Source organism: Bos taurus, chromosome 19, assembly GCF_002263795.3.
Source record: "Bos taurus isolate L1 Dominette 01449 registration number 42190680 breed Hereford chromosome 19, ARS-UCD2.0, whole genome shotgun sequence".
In the NCBI taxonomy this organism is placed as follows: domain Eukaryota; kingdom Metazoa; phylum Chordata; class Mammalia; order Artiodactyla; family Bovidae; genus Bos; species Bos taurus.
In genome coordinates this window covers 54,954,375-54,972,162 of record NC_037346.1, presented here as the reverse complement: position 1 = coordinate 54,972,162, position 17,788 = coordinate 54,954,375, and the positions used below count along the sequence as shown (strand labels likewise).

Genomic DNA, 17,788 nt, shown 5'->3' with positions numbered 1-17,788 from the left:
GAATTCGATGCCCGATCGCGGGCCTTGGAGAGGTTGGGGCAGGGGCGGCACTGAAGGGTGGAGGGGTGGCCAGAGCGTGGAGGCAGGATGGAAGACAAGACCGACCTCCTACTCCCATCTGGGCGGTCCAGGCCAGGCAGGGCTATGGACTCTGAGGGGCTGGCTGGGCTCTGCGGGTCCCACCCCAGGGACCCCCAGAGCCTGGCGGTTCCCGGGCAGCTGCCGCTCCTCCCAAATGCCGTCGGAGCTGGGCCTGCAGCCAGGGTTGGGGCGCTAAGCGATGAGCGCCTAGCAGAATTAGGGTGTCATCTCGTCCAGGGGCTGGACGGCGGAGGTCGCGACGGAGGGAGCTGCGGGACCGGGGCGGAGAAGGGGGTGGCCTGACTCCGGATGCGGTCACAGGTGGGATTTGGGTGCAGAGGGAGCCTGTGGGGGTGGGAACTGTACAGGCAGAGATGCCTGAAGTTTGGGGTGCTGGAGGGGCCGGATTTGAGCCCCTCCGCTCCAGACCTGAGGCGGAGACAGGGGACCCCTCCTATGCTCCCCACTCCAGATGGGGAGACCGTGGTTCCCACCTCCCCATTGCCTCCACCCCTTGCTCCCACCCCTCACCCCCGGCCTATTGTGCAGAGTTGAGGAGACAGCCTATAGGGCAATAAGGATCAAGCTGGACCTCCAGTGTCCAGAGGATGCAAAAAGACTATAGAACCGGGGGTCTCCAGGGTAGAGCTTTGGGCAGGTGATGGGGCATGTCAAAAGCCCCCACCCCCCTAAAGTTCCCCTGCAAAGCAGGGTGGGAAGCTATCATCTCTGGAAAGGACTTGGTTCCTCCAGGGAAATCCTCAAATTCCTAGCCAACCAGACAGTCCTCAGCCCTGTCTCTCCCACCCAATGTTGGCCTATCCCTCCAGGCCATGGGAAGCCCAGCTGCTGACCCCAGCTTGGCTGGACATTTCGCAGCACGGTTGAAGGTGGTGGCTGACCGCAGCACCACGGACAGCACCAGCTCGCTTAAGCTCCTTTCCCTCTGGAGTCCTGCCCCTGTGGCTCTCTCTGGCTCTTTCCTAGAAACAGGATTCAGAGGTGGGATTGCCTAGGTTCCCCTTCCCTCCCCCTCAGGTTATGTAATTTCACCTCAGGGTAATCCTAGGCTGCCCAGAGACCCGCAGCCACCAGTGAAGTCTTCAAATGCGTTTCACATGGTTGGGGGTGGTGGTGGTGTGTTTACAGCCTCCAACCATATCACTTCTATTTGTCTATCCTCCAGGGCAGACTGCTCTTGTTGGTTTTCCAGAGTCTCTGGCAGGGTCCTTACTCCCTAGTTACTTCTGGAATGTTGCTTGAATAGATACGAGGGTGGACAAAATCATCTTAATTTGAACCTACTGTAAATGGCCCCAGGACTGGGGTCTGGCACAGAGAGATGCAGATGAGGTATTGGGGATTGAGGTTCTGTGCTAAAGGCCTAGGTACCTTCTCATAGGAGGTTTTTGGACCCTGGCAGTCCAGTTCTAAATATGAGTACCCCACAGCTGGGGAAGGGGAGGGAGGGATGGGGAACAAGAAACTTGGAGAGATCCATCCTTGTCCTCAAGCTGGGGGGACAAACTGCTTTTCTCCAGGATCTTCTTGGGTGTGTGACCACCCTCCCCCTACAATGTCCCTCTGACTGCTAGCCTGAGACCAGCCTGGCTTCATCTTGGGGATCCAAGGGCCAGAGCCCCACCCCCAGGCTTGGTGGAATTCAGTGAGGGGTCTCTGGGAGGTGAGGGAGCTGGGGGAAGCTCCCTTTTTCCATCTCTGCTTTGGGGTTCGTTCTGCTCCCCTCTCTGATTTAATCTCTAATGGCTTCCTTTAAATATGGATTGGGAATTTTGTTGTGCTTTTATTTTCTTCCACAATTATGTGTTTTCTTTAATGGACCAAATTTTAATTAAATACTGCTCTGCCAGTTTCAGATAATGAAGATTAAAATGCATAAAGAGATACAAACAAATGTGGGGTTTGAGGATGGGGGTGGAGGTGGGGGGATGGAGGTCTCTGGCGTGACTTGTGGGGTTCCCCATGGTGAGGCTGGCTCCACCAGAAGTGGGGTTCTTCACCCTGACCTGGAGGGAGGCAGCTCCCCTTTCAGCTCTGCCAGCTCGTCAAGTCTTCAAATAGACTCAAGGTCCCAGAACAGCCTCCACCTCTGCTGCCCTAAGGCTGGACTGGCCCAGAATGTAGTATAGAAGCAGCAGGAACCTGACCAGATGTGAGGGTGGGTTCCCTGCTGGGTGTCCCCTTGGAGATTCCCTAGTGCCACTTGGCATGTAATCAAGTGCTATGTGTTGAAGTATAAACAGTTGTGTTTTGGTCAACTCCCCGGAACACTGTGACAGCACACACTTGTGTGACACTCCTTACACAGGGGTTGACTTACTCTGACCATTCTATGGTGCAAGGTCCCGTGTGCCTGCCTGGTGAAGCTGTGGGTTAGGGAGAGTCTGGACACAGAGGGTGGCCACATGACCCTGCCCTTCTAGACCTTACCATCTGGTAGTAACGGGAGCCTCCCCTCCACCCCTACCCCAACCCTGAACATGACAAGGCTGTGTTCAAGTGAGCTTATGACTGGTTGCGGCAGCAAGGCCTGTGTGCGCAGGAGCTGACCATGTTCCAGGTGATTGATGGGATCCAGGTGGGTTTTGTCTGGACCAATTACTCGCCCTCTAGCGGGCATCAGGTTCTGCTGTCTTCACCTATACCAGTGGTCCTCAAACTTGAGCCTGTATCTGGGTGACCAGGAGAGCCTGTTCAAACACACTGTTTATCCCCCTCCCAGAGTGTGTGATTCCCTAAGCTGGGGACTGGGGCCCAGGAACGAGCATTTCTAATGTGTCCAAGCTGATGCTGATGCTGCTGGCCTGGGGACCACACTGTGAGGACCTCTGCTGTCAGGGACCAGCTTCTGTCTGGAGGCTAGGAGCTGCCCGACCTCATACCTTGTATGTCTCAGTGTCCTCCGTGGTTTTTCGTGTGTGGCTCATGGTCACTTCTCTGTAGTCCAGCTTTCTTTATCCTGTGTGATGGGAGACCTACTGGCCCGGGAGCTCAGCCCCCTGATCTTTTACTCCTCCATTTATCCATCCCTTCCTCACTCATTCATTTGTAGGAAGCCCTTATGGCATTGGAGTGCATGTGCTGACCTGCCCTATTGCTCTCCGCAGGCTTTTTGTCCTGGGCATTGGCTTCTTCTCTCTCTGCTTCCTGATGACGTCTCTGGGAGGCCAGTTTTCGGCCCGGCGCCCGGGGGACTCGCCCTTCACCATCCGCACAGAAGGTATCTTGGTGGAGAAAGGGATGTAGGGGTTTGGGGTCCTTTGAGCCTCACCCTGCAGGAGTCTTTCTGGGGTTCTGTCTTGTGGGTCTGGCCACCTTGTTGGTGGACGTGTGAATGGTCGGGGCTTTAGCTCTTGACCTGGCTGTACTCATCAGCCTCCTTCTGGCCCAGGTTCCCAGGTTAGGAAGGGCCTTTGAGCCAGGAGCTCCCCGGCATCACAAGGGGCGGCCTGTGTTGCTCCACTGGTGGGGCAGTTTGGGGTCTCTGGATATGACCCCTGTCTCTTTGAGACACATGCTGTCTGCCCCTTTGGCCCAGGCTGCGGCCACAGCACAGGGGAGACTGGCCGTGGGCTCACGTGTCTTATCTCCAAGCTCTGTGGTCCTTCGTCCCTGCCCACGTGATACTTGCAAGGCAGGGGAATGGAGGTTCAGAGCGTGGGCTCTGGGGACCAGATGGGCTTGGTTTGTACCTGGTTCATCACCTACCAGCTGTGTGCCGTTGGCCAGGTCACTTAACTCACTCGTGGAGAAGGAGAGGAGTGACTGTTTTCAGGGGTCAGGTTGGATGAGCTCACGTGGCGCAGGGTGTGACCGGGTGACGGTCTGGGAGACCTCCTCCTGAAGGTGGGTCCTGCCCCTCTCCATCCTGCTCAAGGAAGAATGGAGAGCGGTTCAGAAGGTCCTGCTCGTGTGTCACGGGGGCTCTCCCAGTAACTGTGAGAAGGAGGGACGTAGTGGGGAAACTGAGGCAAGGGGGGTTTCTGGAACTGTTCAGGGGGCTGCTCTGTGGACTCTCCCCTTCCCCCCACTCCCCAGGAAGTCTTTGTCTGACATCCACCTTCTCAAATCCCTAGGCCTCATCTTTCTGACTCCCCTCTTCCCAGTGATGTTGGTAAGCCCTCCAGTAGGACGGGTTGTTGTCTGGGGTGGGTCCTCTAAGGGGCACTTACTCTGCCATCTGGTGTCTCCTCTTTAGATTCATGCCTTCAGTTTAACATGTACTTCTCTAAACTTGCAAAACACTCCCAGCAGGAATTTCACATTTATTAGTCATTCAAACCTGAATGTAAGTGAATCTGTCCCTTCTCTGATTCATGGAGGTCCCTTGGTCTCTTTGAGCCTCCGTCTTCTCCTCCGGTAAACGGGGCTAACAATGCCCACTTCCCCATGATTGCATGAGGGGGCATGAAGATAACATAGATGAAGGGTCTTGAGCAGCTTCTGGCAGAGAGTGTGAGCTCTGCAAACATTTATGGGATGTGCTGAGTCTGAGATGCAGGAGAGGATGTTTAGGGAAGAGGACCAAGGAGGTGCTAGAACCTGGAATCTCTGCGTGGGAGACTCCTGAGGATTGAGATTTGAGGAGGGGCTGAGGCAGTTGTGAAGGTGCCCATGAGGGGTAGCTTGGGGACGGGTGGGGGGAGGTTGAGAGTCGGGGGTGGGGTATAAGGAGCGATGTTCAGGCTACCTGGGGGCCACTGTGGGCAAGGGGGCGTGTCTGTCTGGGCGGGCTACCGCAGGGGGCTTGGGCAAGCTGACCTCTGAAAGGTCAGGGATCCAGGAGGTGGGAATCAGGGGCTGGAGGAGGGGTGTGTGGGTGTGCTCATCTCCCTGACGGTGGCCCCCATCCTGGCAGTGCTCAGAGGACCAGGGCTTGTGAGGGTCTTGCTCTGCTCTGTGCTATGCATTTTTGCCCAGCATGGGGACAAGGGGCCCAGCTCCAACCTAGATCTTGTGTCTAAGGGAAGAGCAGAGCTACCAAGGGGAAAGGACTTGCCCAGGGTCCCTCAGTTAGACTAGAGGCGTGTGTGTGTGTGTGTGTGTGTGTGTGTTGCACATGTTTAAACTTTCCATCAGAGTATGTGCTGTGTGTGCTTAGTCGCTTCAGTCATGTCTGACTCTCTGCAGCCCATGGACTGTAGCCTGCCAGGCTCCTCTGTCCATGGGGAGTCTCCAGGCAAGAATACCAGAGTGGGTTGCCATGCCCTCCTCCTGGGAATCTTGCTGACCCAGGGATCGAACCCAGATTTCCCGCACTGCAGGCGGATTTTTTACCGTCCTAGCCACCAGGGAAGCCCTTTTCTATCAGAGTATAGTATTCAGAAACTGAACCTGTCTAGGCACTCAGCAACCTAGATCCAGAGACAGGGCGTCATCCGTCCCCAGAAGCACCCTCAGGCTTCCTTCCACTTTGCACTTCCCCTCGGACGCTGGGACCTGTCGTCTAATAACACAGAGGAGTGTCGCCCTCGGACTTTATGAGGATGGCACCCCCTGGCAGGTGTTCAGTTGCCTGCGCCTTTTTCTCTCCATATTGCGTTTGTAAGCTTCACCCCTCTCCTGGCGTGTGGTTGCTGACACTGCTGCGCAGCATCCATCGTGTGACTACAACACAATGTATTTATCCACTCTGCCCGGGGCGGACCCTGGGCTGTTTCCAGCGTGGGACGTTCCTGAACTGCGCTGCTGTGAACGTTCCAGCATGTGTCTGTGGTGGACACACGTGGGCATTTCTGTCTGGTCCACCTGGGGGTGGAGCTGCAGGTCTCCTCTGTGTTGTGACACCAGTTCTCAGACCCACATGTATCCAAGTCTTTTCACACCTCCCAGGCCCCCTGGGCTGGGAACTTCCTGCCTGGAATATGGAAGGAAAGGCTGAGAGGGGAGCTGGACCAGGACGGGGGCCTCTGGGAACCCCGGGGAGGTGACCCCGGCCCGTTTCCCATCCCAGGTCTCGTTGTTCCTTCTCGTTGTCCCTTCAGTGTCTTCCACGTCCTTGGTTTGAGCTGATTTGCCTGGGGAGACCCGTAGCAGGGACTCGGAAGAGCCCCAGGTTTGCGTTGGGGGTTTAGAATCCCGATCCTGTAAGAGATGCCACCTCAAAGGAGACCCCGGGCTTATGGCGGCCCCGCAGACAACCTAGGAGGTGCCAGCCTGTCTATCCAGGAGCTGCCCGGGGAAGGATGTGTTGGAAGTGGGGGACGGTTGGAAGGGGTCTGGGGAGCGAGGTCATGGTGGGGGTTGGGGGTTAGATAGTGTTTATTCCGAGGATCTGTGCAGGCCCAAGGCAGAACTAGAAGAAGGAAGTCCACTCAGGGTTAGAAAAAAAATAGAAAAAATAACTTAGAAAAGCCCTTCTCTGGTCAATAACACCGCCTGAGCACAAATAGGGAAGTGGCCTGTCTTCTCCTTGCCTGTCAAGCCTGTGAGGGGAGCGCATCCCCACGAGGACCTGACTGGGGGAGGGGCAGGGTGCAGGATTTTCCCTAAAGACAGGGGAGCCTTCCATCGCCTCTCCCTGGGGAGGCTCTGGGTTCCCCTGGGGGCCAGTTCCTATTTTGTGATGAAGTTCTCTAGTTTGGGAAGAGAAGTGTGACAGACATCTCATTCTCTATTCTGCACACTCATCCTCACATGCGGGGAAGCAGGAGGCTGAGCGGAGGAGACTTGGACTCGGGAGGAGGGCTAACCTAATTCCCTCTTGCTGTGGTTGGGCCCTGTTTGGTGGGAGGATTTTTTTTTTTTTTTAATGCTCCCTCTCCAGTCCTCAGGGCTTCCCTTGTGGCTCAGCTGGTAAAGAATCTGCCTGCACTGCAGGAGACCTGGATTTGATCCCTGGGTTGGGAAGATCCCCTGGAGAAGGGAAAGGCTACCCACTCCAGTATTCTGGCCTGGAGAATTCCATGGACTGTATAGTCCATGGGATTACAAACAGTCGGACACAACTGAGCGACTTCACTTCAATATCAGAGGCATAGTGCCCTGCTCCGTAGCTGTCTCTGGCCCAGGATCTCGGTGCTAACGGAGCTTCTCTTCTCAGAAGTGGGTGATGGGTGGGTGTGCCAGGGCCTGCCCTTGTCCCCCACGCTGCCCAGAGCTCCCGTGGCCCCAGCTGGTTTCCTTGGTGGCCGTGTGCAGAGAGACAAATGTACGCCCTTCTCCAGCTGCACAAGCACCAAGTCACGGCTCCCATGTCGAGTGCCTGGGAGGTCTCTTCCATCTGGCGAGGTGGGGGCTCCTTCAGTTTTCAGGAACCAGTGGGAAAGGGTGGGGGTGGGGAGGAGAAAGGGGACAAGGGCGGACAGGAGGGAGAAAGAGCACACATCAGGGAGGGATGGGGCCTCGGTGGGCAGTGAAGCACCCTTGTCGGTAAATGTGAGGCCCCTTTGCATCTCTCAGCATCGCAGCTTTCCTTATTGATATGGAAATACGGAAGGAACATGTGTGACTTCTGAGATGTGTCGCCAGGGACCTCACATTAAATACATTTCAATTTGGCAGATGCTGACAGCAGGGAGGTGACCCGGGGCAAGGCGCGTCGGGAGCCTGCTCTGCCTGCGGTCCCGGCCGGCGGCATCCAGGGAGCACATCGCATGGCAGGGCCTGCCAACCCGACTGACTGTTTGCTTGGCCTGTTTCCCTCCTGGGACCTGCCCCCTGCCTCCTGCAGGGCAGAAGACGTGCTTAGTACCCTGGAGCTCCTTGGGAAGCAATGGGTGGGGAGCTTCTGGAGTCCTGCATCATCTGTAGATGCTCAGAGTAGATGCTCGATGTGCTGGGAGGGTATCCTGGGCTCTTCGTCCAGTCCGATGGAGGTGGCCTTCAGACTCATCCGAGAGGGGACTCTGTCTCCTTCAGTTTCAGTTCAATTCAGTTGCTCAGTCGTGTCCGACTCTTTGCGACCCCATGAATCACAGCACGCCAGGCCTCCCTGTCCATACCAACTCCCGGAGTTCACTCAGACTCACGTCCATCGAGTCAGTGATGCCATCCAGCCATCTCATCCTCTGTCGTCCTCTTCTCCTCCTGCCCCCAATCCCTCCCAGCATCAGAGTCTTTTCCAATGAGTCAACTCTTTGCATGAGGTGGCCAAAGTATTGGAATTTCAGCGCTAGCATCATTCCTTCCAAAGAAATCCCAGGGCTGATCTTCAGAATGGACTGGTTGGATTTCCTTGCAGTCCAAGGGACTCTCAAAAGTCTTCTTAGAGCCAATTTAAAAGCCCTCTGGTCTGGAGTCACTCTGTTGACTTTTTTTTTTTGGTGTGGCCATGCTGCGTGGCATGCTGAATCTTAGTTGCCCAAACAAGGATCAAACCCGTGTCCCTTGCAGTGGAAGTACAGAGTCCTAACCACTGGATCACCGAGGAGGTCCCTCTGTTGACAATTTTAAAGCAGGATGTCTTCGTCCTTCATATGAAGGGCAATCCAGAACCCTCAGGTATCTCCAAGGACTCTAGGGGGCTTATGTCTGTCTCCCTGGACACCTCTTGTTCTGATCTGCTTCTATTGAATTATCCTCCTGGATGTCTCCCACATTGACCTATTGGGAAGGACACCCCTTACCCCTAAACTCTCACACATGGTTGGGGGGATTTGGGGATGGGGCTCGGACCACTGCTCAGCACAGTGAGCAGATGACAATTCTCTCTTGGACCCCTGCCTTTCAGAGCCCCCCGAAACCCTTCCCCACAGGTCATCCCTTTGGAAGTGGAGCATTGCTGTCCTGTCCAGCCCCTCTGAGTCATCGTCCTGCCTTCTGCCTGTGTCCCCAGGCCTTGTCCTCGCTCCTGGTCTCCCAGGCTGGGCCAGGAAACTCTAGTCTACCTAGTTGAATATGCAGAGTCATTTTTCTTTCTCTCTGTCTCATTGCTCTGGGCATCAAGACTATGCTCTGGCCCACCCAGGGGTTTAGCAAAACAAAGCACAGCTCTCTCCCTAAGGAGATTCTGCAGGCTTTTGTAGGAACACGTCCTTTCTTTCCCATTACCTCCATTTCTCTGGAGGCAGCTAGGGGAAGAGATGGAATAGGAGTCTCAGCCTCTAGACCCTCGGGTCTCAGTAAGTCAGACCCTCGCATTTTACTGGAGGGGACACTGAGACCCAGAGAAGACAAGTGACCTGTCCCCTCCCCCCACCGTCTGGGAGGATGTGCAGGTCTGGAGTCAAGGCCTCTCCTGGGACCTGGTGCTGCCCCCCAGGCTTGGTCCAGCTCCGTCTGGCTCTTTCGACCCTTGCGGTTATTGGCTCCATCAGCTGTTTCACAGCTTTTGTAATGGGGTGGGGGAGGGGTAGGCATTGTCAGTGAGATCTTGGGAGGGGTGCAGACAGTGAGCTCAGAGGGGAAAGGACACTTGGGATGAGCCTGGAGAGAGGGCAGCGAAGTGACAGGGCAGGTGGCAGGCCTGAGGCGTTGCAGGGAACACCACACGGCCCCAGGGGCTGTGACGTGGCTCGGTATTGCTGTAGTGCTGTGTCTGCAGGTTCCAGCTGCCGCCCAAGCTCTGTGGTCCAGTCGGGCCTGAGTGCACGGCCTCAGATAACAGGCTCTGGCTTGAGAGTGTTCCCAGCTGTGGTCTCACTTTCCAGTTTTCATCTGACTCCTTTGGGGAAGGGGCCACCCCAGCCCCTGGTGTGAGCAATCAGGGCAGCCCAGGGAGGCCAGCCAGCTTGTGCACTGCACAATTCCAGGACATCCACCAGGTAAACCTGAACATGGGTGGCTCCCATGGGCCTGTGCAAAGCAGCTCCAGGTTCAGTCATCTGATGGGCTCCTATTTTTCTAGCTGAAATGATGGAAACTCCCCTCTTGTTTTACTCTGTGCGCAAGCACTGGTTGAGAGTGAGGTATTGCATTTGGATGACAGGCTTGGGTGGGAGGTCTCTGGATGAGAGTACTTTCAAAGAGTCAACTGTCCCCAACTCTGTGGAGTTGAAAGAAAGAAGGAGCTATTTATATCTTGCTTGCAGAGGGACTAACTGATTGAGACCATGAGTGAGCGGGGAGGGGCTGAGTGGTGGGAGAGACCTCACTTTGCTTCATCAAACACTACAGTGAAATTTCCTGATCCTGGTGGAAAAATCCACCCAGTTTTCTGAGAGGGGAAGGTGGGGAGACCGTTAGCTCTTTCAGCTACTCAGGTGGGGAGGGGTGGAGACTGTCTCCTTCCTTCTTTCTGATGCCGTTTTTCCAGCACCCAACCCCTCTTCGTGTCTCTCCTCTGCTCCCCACATCATTCCCCCTTCGTTCATGCTCGCTCTTTTCTCTGGAGCCAGGGACTGAGGCTCTTTGAGTAACCTGCAGCCCCCAGCCCCCCAAGGCCTCCCTTCTAGGCTCATGCCAGCTCAGCAAGCAGGGGAACGCAGCCAGAAGGTGACTTGGTATGAGAAGGCAGCCACAGCCACTGGAATGGGCCTGGCACCAGGGGATACAGGGACAGGCACAATGGAAATGTCACCAGTAGCCTGGGTGACAGCTAGCCTCTCTAGGTCCCCCTTTGGCTCAGTCCCAAGCATGGAACAGAGGAGACTGGCCCCTGCCTGACCCCCTCCCCACTTGACTTCTTGTCTCTGCTTCTGGTTCCCTGTGGCTGGCTGCAGTCCCTCTTGCCTGCATCCTGGCACCTTGAACTTGGGTTGCAGATGAAACCTAACGTTTATTGCCTTGAACTGGGGACACTGAGGCTGAGAATATTACGATGATGCCCTTGGCCGCATGGCCCCTTGAGGGGTTTCTGTCAGAGGCAGGTGAGAGTCCAGGTGTCCACCCCAGCCCCTCTGAGTCCACGGGGCCCTGACCCTGGCTTTCTTGAGGAGCAGATGCTAATGGTGCTCAGCCCTCAAAGAGTCCCGTCACATGCTGGAGCCGACACTGCCATCCCATGGAAAGTACCAGATCATGGCTGTCCCAGGGAGCAGCCCTCAAGCAGTGACTGGCAGGAGGTGGTATATACATGCTTGGTCCCCTTGCCCCCGCAGGGAGAGAACTGTGAGGCTGCTTCTGCACCAGCTGGTTTCCCCAGGGTGATGACATGCCCTCTCTGGTCTGTCTCCCCTTCCCTGGCTCACTTCTCCATAATGACCTGCCCTCAAAACTTTATCTGGGGGGTCTGATCTGGGTATCCCCACCCAAGGTGCCCCCTGACAACCCGACCCCCACCAGCAGCTAGGGAATCCCTGGGAGCATCTGGGTCTCTATGGACCCAGGTCAGTTGGTAACAGAGATTCAGAGCCTGGCCACTAAGGTTTGCAGGCAGCCTTGGTGTGGGCTGTCATGCCTGGAACCGAGTACCAATGAATGGTTTGGAGGGGCCATTTAAAACCTTCACAAAATCTAATTAAAAAGGAAGGTGAGGGCTGCTGTCCCATGCTGACACGTGTGGTGCTAATGATCAGGAATGATTAGATGGGAAATTGTGGAAAGTCTCAGGCTGGTTAACGAGATCTTGGTTGAAGCACCTCATTTTCATTTAATTTGATTCTTCACGAGGTCTCCTGGCCCCTCAACCCTGGAGTTGATCTCTGGGAACCCAAGGGCTGGCTTGAGAGGACACATTCCTGCTGGTCTTCTAGAGTGGGGTTTGGGGGAGTGGCTGGGAAAGGGAGGTGGCCAGGGCCCCCACCCCTTTGAACACAGGCTCACAGCCTCTCTTGTGCATCTGAGTCATGTGAGGAGTAAGCAGAATCAGAGTCTGGGGCCCCAGGCCCTGGAGATCTGAATCAGCAGATCTACACGAGGGCCCAGGAATCTAGACTTCACTTGGGCTGGAGGTTCACCTGTGGCTGGATGGTTGACCATACTTTTAGAAACCCTGATCTACGAGTTCTGTGTGGAACTTGTTGGTGAGGGTCTTTGGGGTTCCTGTCCCACTACTGGGCCTTCCCTGTCATCTCACAGGCTTGAGAGTATGTCTAAAGTTCGATTTTGCCGGAGATGAGAACCGAGGCTCAGAGAGGTTAAAAGATTATCCCAATGTTACACAGCTGGTAGGGAGCAGGGTGAGCCCAGGGCTCTCTGGATCCCTGTCCTGCAGGGGTGGGGGGTGGGGCAGGCTCACTCTCCTGGCTCCTTCTTTTCTTTTTTTTTAAAATTATTTATTTAATTGGAGGATAATTACTTTACAATATTGTGATGGTTTTTGCCATACATCCCTCCTCTTTCTGAGAAGAAGGGAGTGGGGCTGGGGTCTGAGCCACCCCCGACCAGACACCATGTGGTCTCAGGTGGCCTCGGGGCTGCCTGGGCCATGCCTGACTGTGCCCACCTTCTGCCTGCAGTGATGGGTGGGCCGGAGTCCCGTGGTGTCCTCCGCAAGATGAGTGACCTGCTGGAGCTGATGGTGAAGCGCATGGACACGCTGGCCAGGCTGGAGAACAGCAGTGAGCTGCACCGGGCTGCCGGCGAGGGGCGTTTTGCCCTGGACAGGTGAGGGGGACCCAGGAGTGGGAGGGGCTCCTGGAGTGGGGGAGAGGCACCTGGAATCGGGGAGGAGTGGTACCCACTATACCAGGGATGGGGCCCGGGATACCGCCTCAGAGTGCATTTTACACACACACACACACACACACACACACACACACAGTACATGCAAAGTGTGTGGTTTTTGCAAATCTTCCCTAAATGGCTTCCCATGGCACATTATCTGTGACAATTTTGAGCTCCGTCCGTATTGACCAGCGTGTGTGACTGTGCATGGGATGCAATGACCTCAGTGATCATCTGTCTTCCTCCCATGGACCTGGGCCATCTTTGCAAGAAGAATTGCCGGGTTTATGCATTCTAAACATTCCCCTGCTGAGGCCACAACATGCAGAGTTCCCCTAGGGTTTGTGCGGCAGCCCCACGTGCTTCTGTCTGTCCCTGGGAACCCAGGTGGTGGTCTGAGGTGTGAGGTTCTCCTGATCCCCTGAGAATGAGGGGGCATGAAGCCGGGGCTGGCCCAGCTGGGAGTCCTGGCCCCCAGACTCGGATGTGGAGGAGACGAGGCTGCGACCCCACCCATCCCAGGGGACAAGCTGCACTTGACCTTTTGTTAATAGATACTGGGCTCTCGATGAGCTGGAGCTGTTCAGTGTGTTCTGAAAGTGAAAGCGTGAGTCACTAAGTCGTGTCCGACCCTTGTGACCCCCTGGACTGTAGCCCACCAGGCTCCTCTGTCCATGGGATTCTCCAGGCAAGAATACTGGAGTGGGTTGCTGTTCCCATATCCACCGGAACTTCCCAACCCAGGAGTTGAACCCAGGTCTCCTGCATTGCAGGCAGATTGTTCACCATCTAAGCCACCAGGGAAGCCCCAATATGTTCTAACTGCTGAAAAATTAGTTTGAAACCCACACTTTTACACAATTTGGGAGAAGCTATACCTCAGCCAATGTGATTTGCTAAAAGTGTTCTTCTGCTGCTGAAAAATGTGTTTGAAATCCACACTTTTGGATAATTTGTGGGAAAAGCTATACCTCAGCCAATGTGTGGTACGTAAAAGCCAAAGCCATTTCTGAAGTTTGGTGTTGGGTAAGATCAAAGGTGAGTGCTGGTCCTTAAGGGCTCGCAGCCTGGGGAGCCTGAAGCACAGCCCGCTCCTTTGGTCTGGTGGGGGATCCTCGGCCCCATAGGCCGCCTGGGCTGGACAGTTGGCCCTGGGTCCCTACTTCAGCAGACCTCTGTGATTGCATGTTCTGGGTGACCAGTCAGGCCGGCCAATATCATCATCCCTGGCCTCATGAGGGCTTCCCTGGTGGCTCAGATGGTAAAGAATCCGTCTGCAATGTGGGAAACTTGGGTTTGATCCCTGGGTTGGGAAGATCCCCTGGAGGAAGGCATGGCAACAAGCCCCATGGACCGAGGAGCCTGGCGGGCTACAGTCCATGGAGTTGCAAAGAGTTGGACACGACTGAGTGACTAAGCACAGCACAGTCCTCTTAATGCGTGATACTCACAGCTCACCTTATCGTGTTACCGCCGAGAGCTCGTCAATCCCACAGTGCCTTACGGGGGGCTTTAATCCTATAGAGGAGGAAACGGAGGCACAGAGGTGTTTAGGCACAGCTGCTGAGGAGCTGGGCCTGGCTCAGGGTACAGGTCAGCTGGCCCCACCGGAAGCCCACCTTCTAAATACTGAGCTCTTGGTGGCCATTCACTAAATATGCAGTTTCTTGGGGTCTGTTTTTATCCCTTTGCAAGATTTTTCATATCAATTAGTAATAATTCGCAGCTCGGGAGACACAAATCCTTTGTTAGACCTCTGCTCTGATTTTTTTGTTTTGGGAAATGTAGGCACTAAAATTACATTACTGGACGTAGAGAACAGAGAGGGACACAGCGGGGCGGGTAGGGAGGGGGATGAATTGGGAGACTGGGATTGACATATATACACTATTGATACTGTGTATAAAACAGATAACTAATGAGAACCTCCTGTAAAGCACTGGGAGCTCTAGTCAATACCCTAAATGATCTAAATGGGAAGGAAATCCAAAAAAGAGAAGGGATAACTGGTTGACCTTGTTGTACAGCAGAAACTGACACAACGCTGTAAAGCAACTGTACTCCAAAAAAATTAATTAAAAAATAAATAAAATTACAGTTCTGGAGCCTGGGATTAAACACAGCGGTGGGTGTGAGGAGCTCGCCAGAGTGCCCGGCTCCTGGTGGGAGCTCTTCCCCCTTGGGAAGTCGGGGTCCCTGGTTACATGCTGTGGCTCTCCAGAGACTGAGCATCTGACAGAAGAAACTAGAGATCTCTCTGCTCCTGAAATACGTCTTGGCACCACCGAAGTGCCAGGCACTGCTCCCGGTGCTGGGGACACAGCAATGAGCCTTGTCCCCGTTCCTGCAGGGAAGACAGACAGTAACTGAGAAAAAGAACAAAATGAGATAATGTAGAGATCCTGAGCCAAGCTCTAAGCATGAGAAAGTGGAGGACTGGGAAAGAGGCTATTCAAACAGGGTGGTCTGTCAAGGTGCGTCGGAATGGGTGATATGTGAGCTCAATTCTGAATGAGCGGGAGGAGCCAGCCACGTGAGGAGCTGGGGAGTAGATAATTTGGGGTAGAGGGAACAGCAAGTGCAAAGGCCCTGGGGAAGGAGCAGGCTTGGTGTCTTTTAAAAAAATATTCATTTATTTGGCTGCCCCAGGTCTTAGTTGGTGCATTTGGGACCTTTAGTTGCAGCATATGGGGTCCAGTTCCCTGACCAGGGGTCGAACCCCAGGCCCCTGCATTGGGAGTGAGGAGTCTTAGTCACTGGACCATCAGGGGAGTCCCAAGCTTGGTGTCTTGAAGGAAAGAAACCACAGTGAAGGTCCACCTGGCAGAGCGCAGTGGGGGCTGGGAGAGGGCAGTGGGCAGGTGGCTTAGAGCTTTGTCAGTGATGGCAGGTGGCGTTGGGACCCCATTCTTAGAGCTGAGGGATGTCTCTGGATGAGGGGGGTGTGAGAGGGGCTGGGGCAGAGACAGGTGGCGATGGTTTAGTCACTAAGTCATTTCTGACTCTTTGCGACTCCATGGACTGTAGCCCACCAGGCTCCTCTGTCCATGGATTCTCCAGGCAAGAATGCTGGAGTGGGTTGGCATGCCCTCCTCCAGGGGGCAGAGACGGGAAGTGGAGGCAAAGGTGCTGGGCACCCCTGGACTCCCCCTGGGGTCTGAGGCTGCTGCTTCTCCGTGTGCACAGGGTGGCCCTCTCTGATGCTGCTGTGTCCCCTCTGATTTAGCCCCTCGCCCCGCCTCTCATCCTTTCCACTTTCCCAGCTGCCCCAGCTGTGCTCCCTACTATCCGGGCTACAGATCCACCCTCTGTCCACACTGGTCTGGTCACCAGGGTGAGAGCAGAGGGTCAAGTGTTCCTGGGCTGCCGGGCCTGCCTCCTGGGGCCGGGAATGCTACTGCCAGCACATTCAGTGTCTCTCCGGTTTCTTCCCGTCCCAGCCCGCCCTCCCTCCCCTGCTCTGCCCTTCATCTCCACCCGTTCCAGCTTCATCCCAGGAAATAGCAACAATCCATCATGACCAGCAGAGCCCATCAAACCCCACAGGCAGAGCCATAAATTTCAGGGACACTGTTGCTTCTGGCTTCAGGGAGCGAAGCAGTGGGTGTGTCCAGGGTGCGCAGAGGCTGCCTGCTCACCCTTCCCATGGGCACGAACCCTGCAGTCCTCTCCCCACCCTAACCCCACTCCGGATGGTCCAGCATGGAGCTGGTAGGTGAGAACCCTGTCGCCGCTGTGTTTCCAGCAAACTCTCAGTTATCTGCACTTGGATTTCTCACTTTGCAATTATCTGTGGCTTTAAAAAGAACAACCTCCACTGCCCCGCTTCTGCCCTTTGGAAGCTTCTCGGCTGTGCCTCTCACTCATGGCTGGTATATCCTTAGGGAAAGCAAATTTGCTTTATTCAGCCTAGGAAAACACAATACAGGTTTATTTGCCGATTTATTGCAAATGGCATCGTATTATGTATCCTAAAACCAAAGAGTGATCTCTGAATTTTCTATAAGGCCTCTCTGCAGTGGCAAAGACAGCTGAGACTTGAGGCTGTCTGCGTTCGAGCCAATCTGTATTTGTCGAGTGCCTACTGGGTGCAGGCTCTGGGCTGGGGTGTCAGGAATGGGTGGAGGAAACCCAGAAGACAGAAGTCAGAGTTCTTGTCCTCAAAGAGTGTCAGAACTCCTTAGGAAGAGGGATCCAGCAACCCTTCCCTGTGGAGAAGGGATAGCAGGAAGGAAGATCCATCAGAATTATCGTCTGTGAGTAAGGAGTTGAAGTTTTATTTTTTTTCCCCCAATTTTTTAAAGCTTTATTTAAAAACTCAAAAATGCTCCTGAGGACTTCCCCAGTCATCCAGGGGCTAAGCCTCTGGGTTCCTGAAGCAGGGGGCCCAGGTTCCATCCCTGGTCAGGGAACTAGGTCCCACACGCCACTACTAAAGATCCCTCATACCTTAGTGAAGATCAAGATCAAAGACCCTGTGTGCCACCACTAAGACCCGGCACAGCCAAGTAAATAAGTAAACTAATAATAATAATAAAAAGCTTCTAGACATTCTCGGCCATCTCTGTGCTGGCAGGGCCAGGTGCCAGGAGTATAGCTTCTGTGTGTGGGGGTGGGGTGTAGGACAGGGGACACACTACCAGTTAAGATAACTTGGGGCTCAGTTTTAAAGGACATGCCCCACTTCTCACAGGCCCTGTGCTGGGTCCAGCCTCTGGATTGGCCCCTTCCTAACACGACAGATCTGGGAGTGTGTCTGGCCTCTGGGCTGGGGGAAGCCGGACTGATACGGGGGTGGGGGGAGATGTTGGTGACTGGTTGAGAAAGTCACTCCAGGGCAGGCACCTGTCAAATGTGACATAAATGCTAAGGGTTAAACATCCCTAACAGGGACAAAGGTTCTCAGCATCCCACTGTACGCCATTTGTAAGACAGGCCTCAAAACCAGTGACTCAGAAATTAAAAATAAAAGGAAATGTATCCAGGACACACAAACGGAAAGTGGAGATGGCAATATTTATACCAAACAAAGCAGAATTTGAGGCAAAAGAACATGTAACAGAACAAATAATTCTCCTTCATTATTGATAACAATCCCACACTTAAGGAACTGTTTAACTTATCAAACTGGGAAATATGTTTTAATTATAAGATTTTTATCACTGAGGATGCAGCCAAATAGACACATTACTTTTAAGAT

General features: G+C 54.4%; 1 protein-coding gene across 3 annotated transcripts in view; it reads left to right on the top strand.

Moving 5' to 3' along the window:
* The window catches only part of MGAT5B (alpha-1,6-mannosylglycoprotein 6-beta-N-acetylglucosaminyltransferase B), a 66,711-nt gene that overhangs the window by 734 nt on the left and 48,189 nt on the right, over positions 1-17,788 (top strand). Inside the window, exons 2-4 of one of the 3 annotated variants that reach the window (XM_024981040.2) lie at positions 319-402; positions 3,210-3,322; positions 12,381-12,528. In XM_024981040.2, coding sequence (XP_024836808.1) covers positions 319-402; positions 3,210-3,322; positions 12,381-12,528 — 345 coding nt within the window. The remainder of the gene's footprint in view (positions 1-318; positions 403-3,209; positions 3,323-12,380; positions 12,529-17,788) is intronic. The other 2 variants (XM_024981042.2, XM_059878621.1) reach the window with 2 other exon arrangements.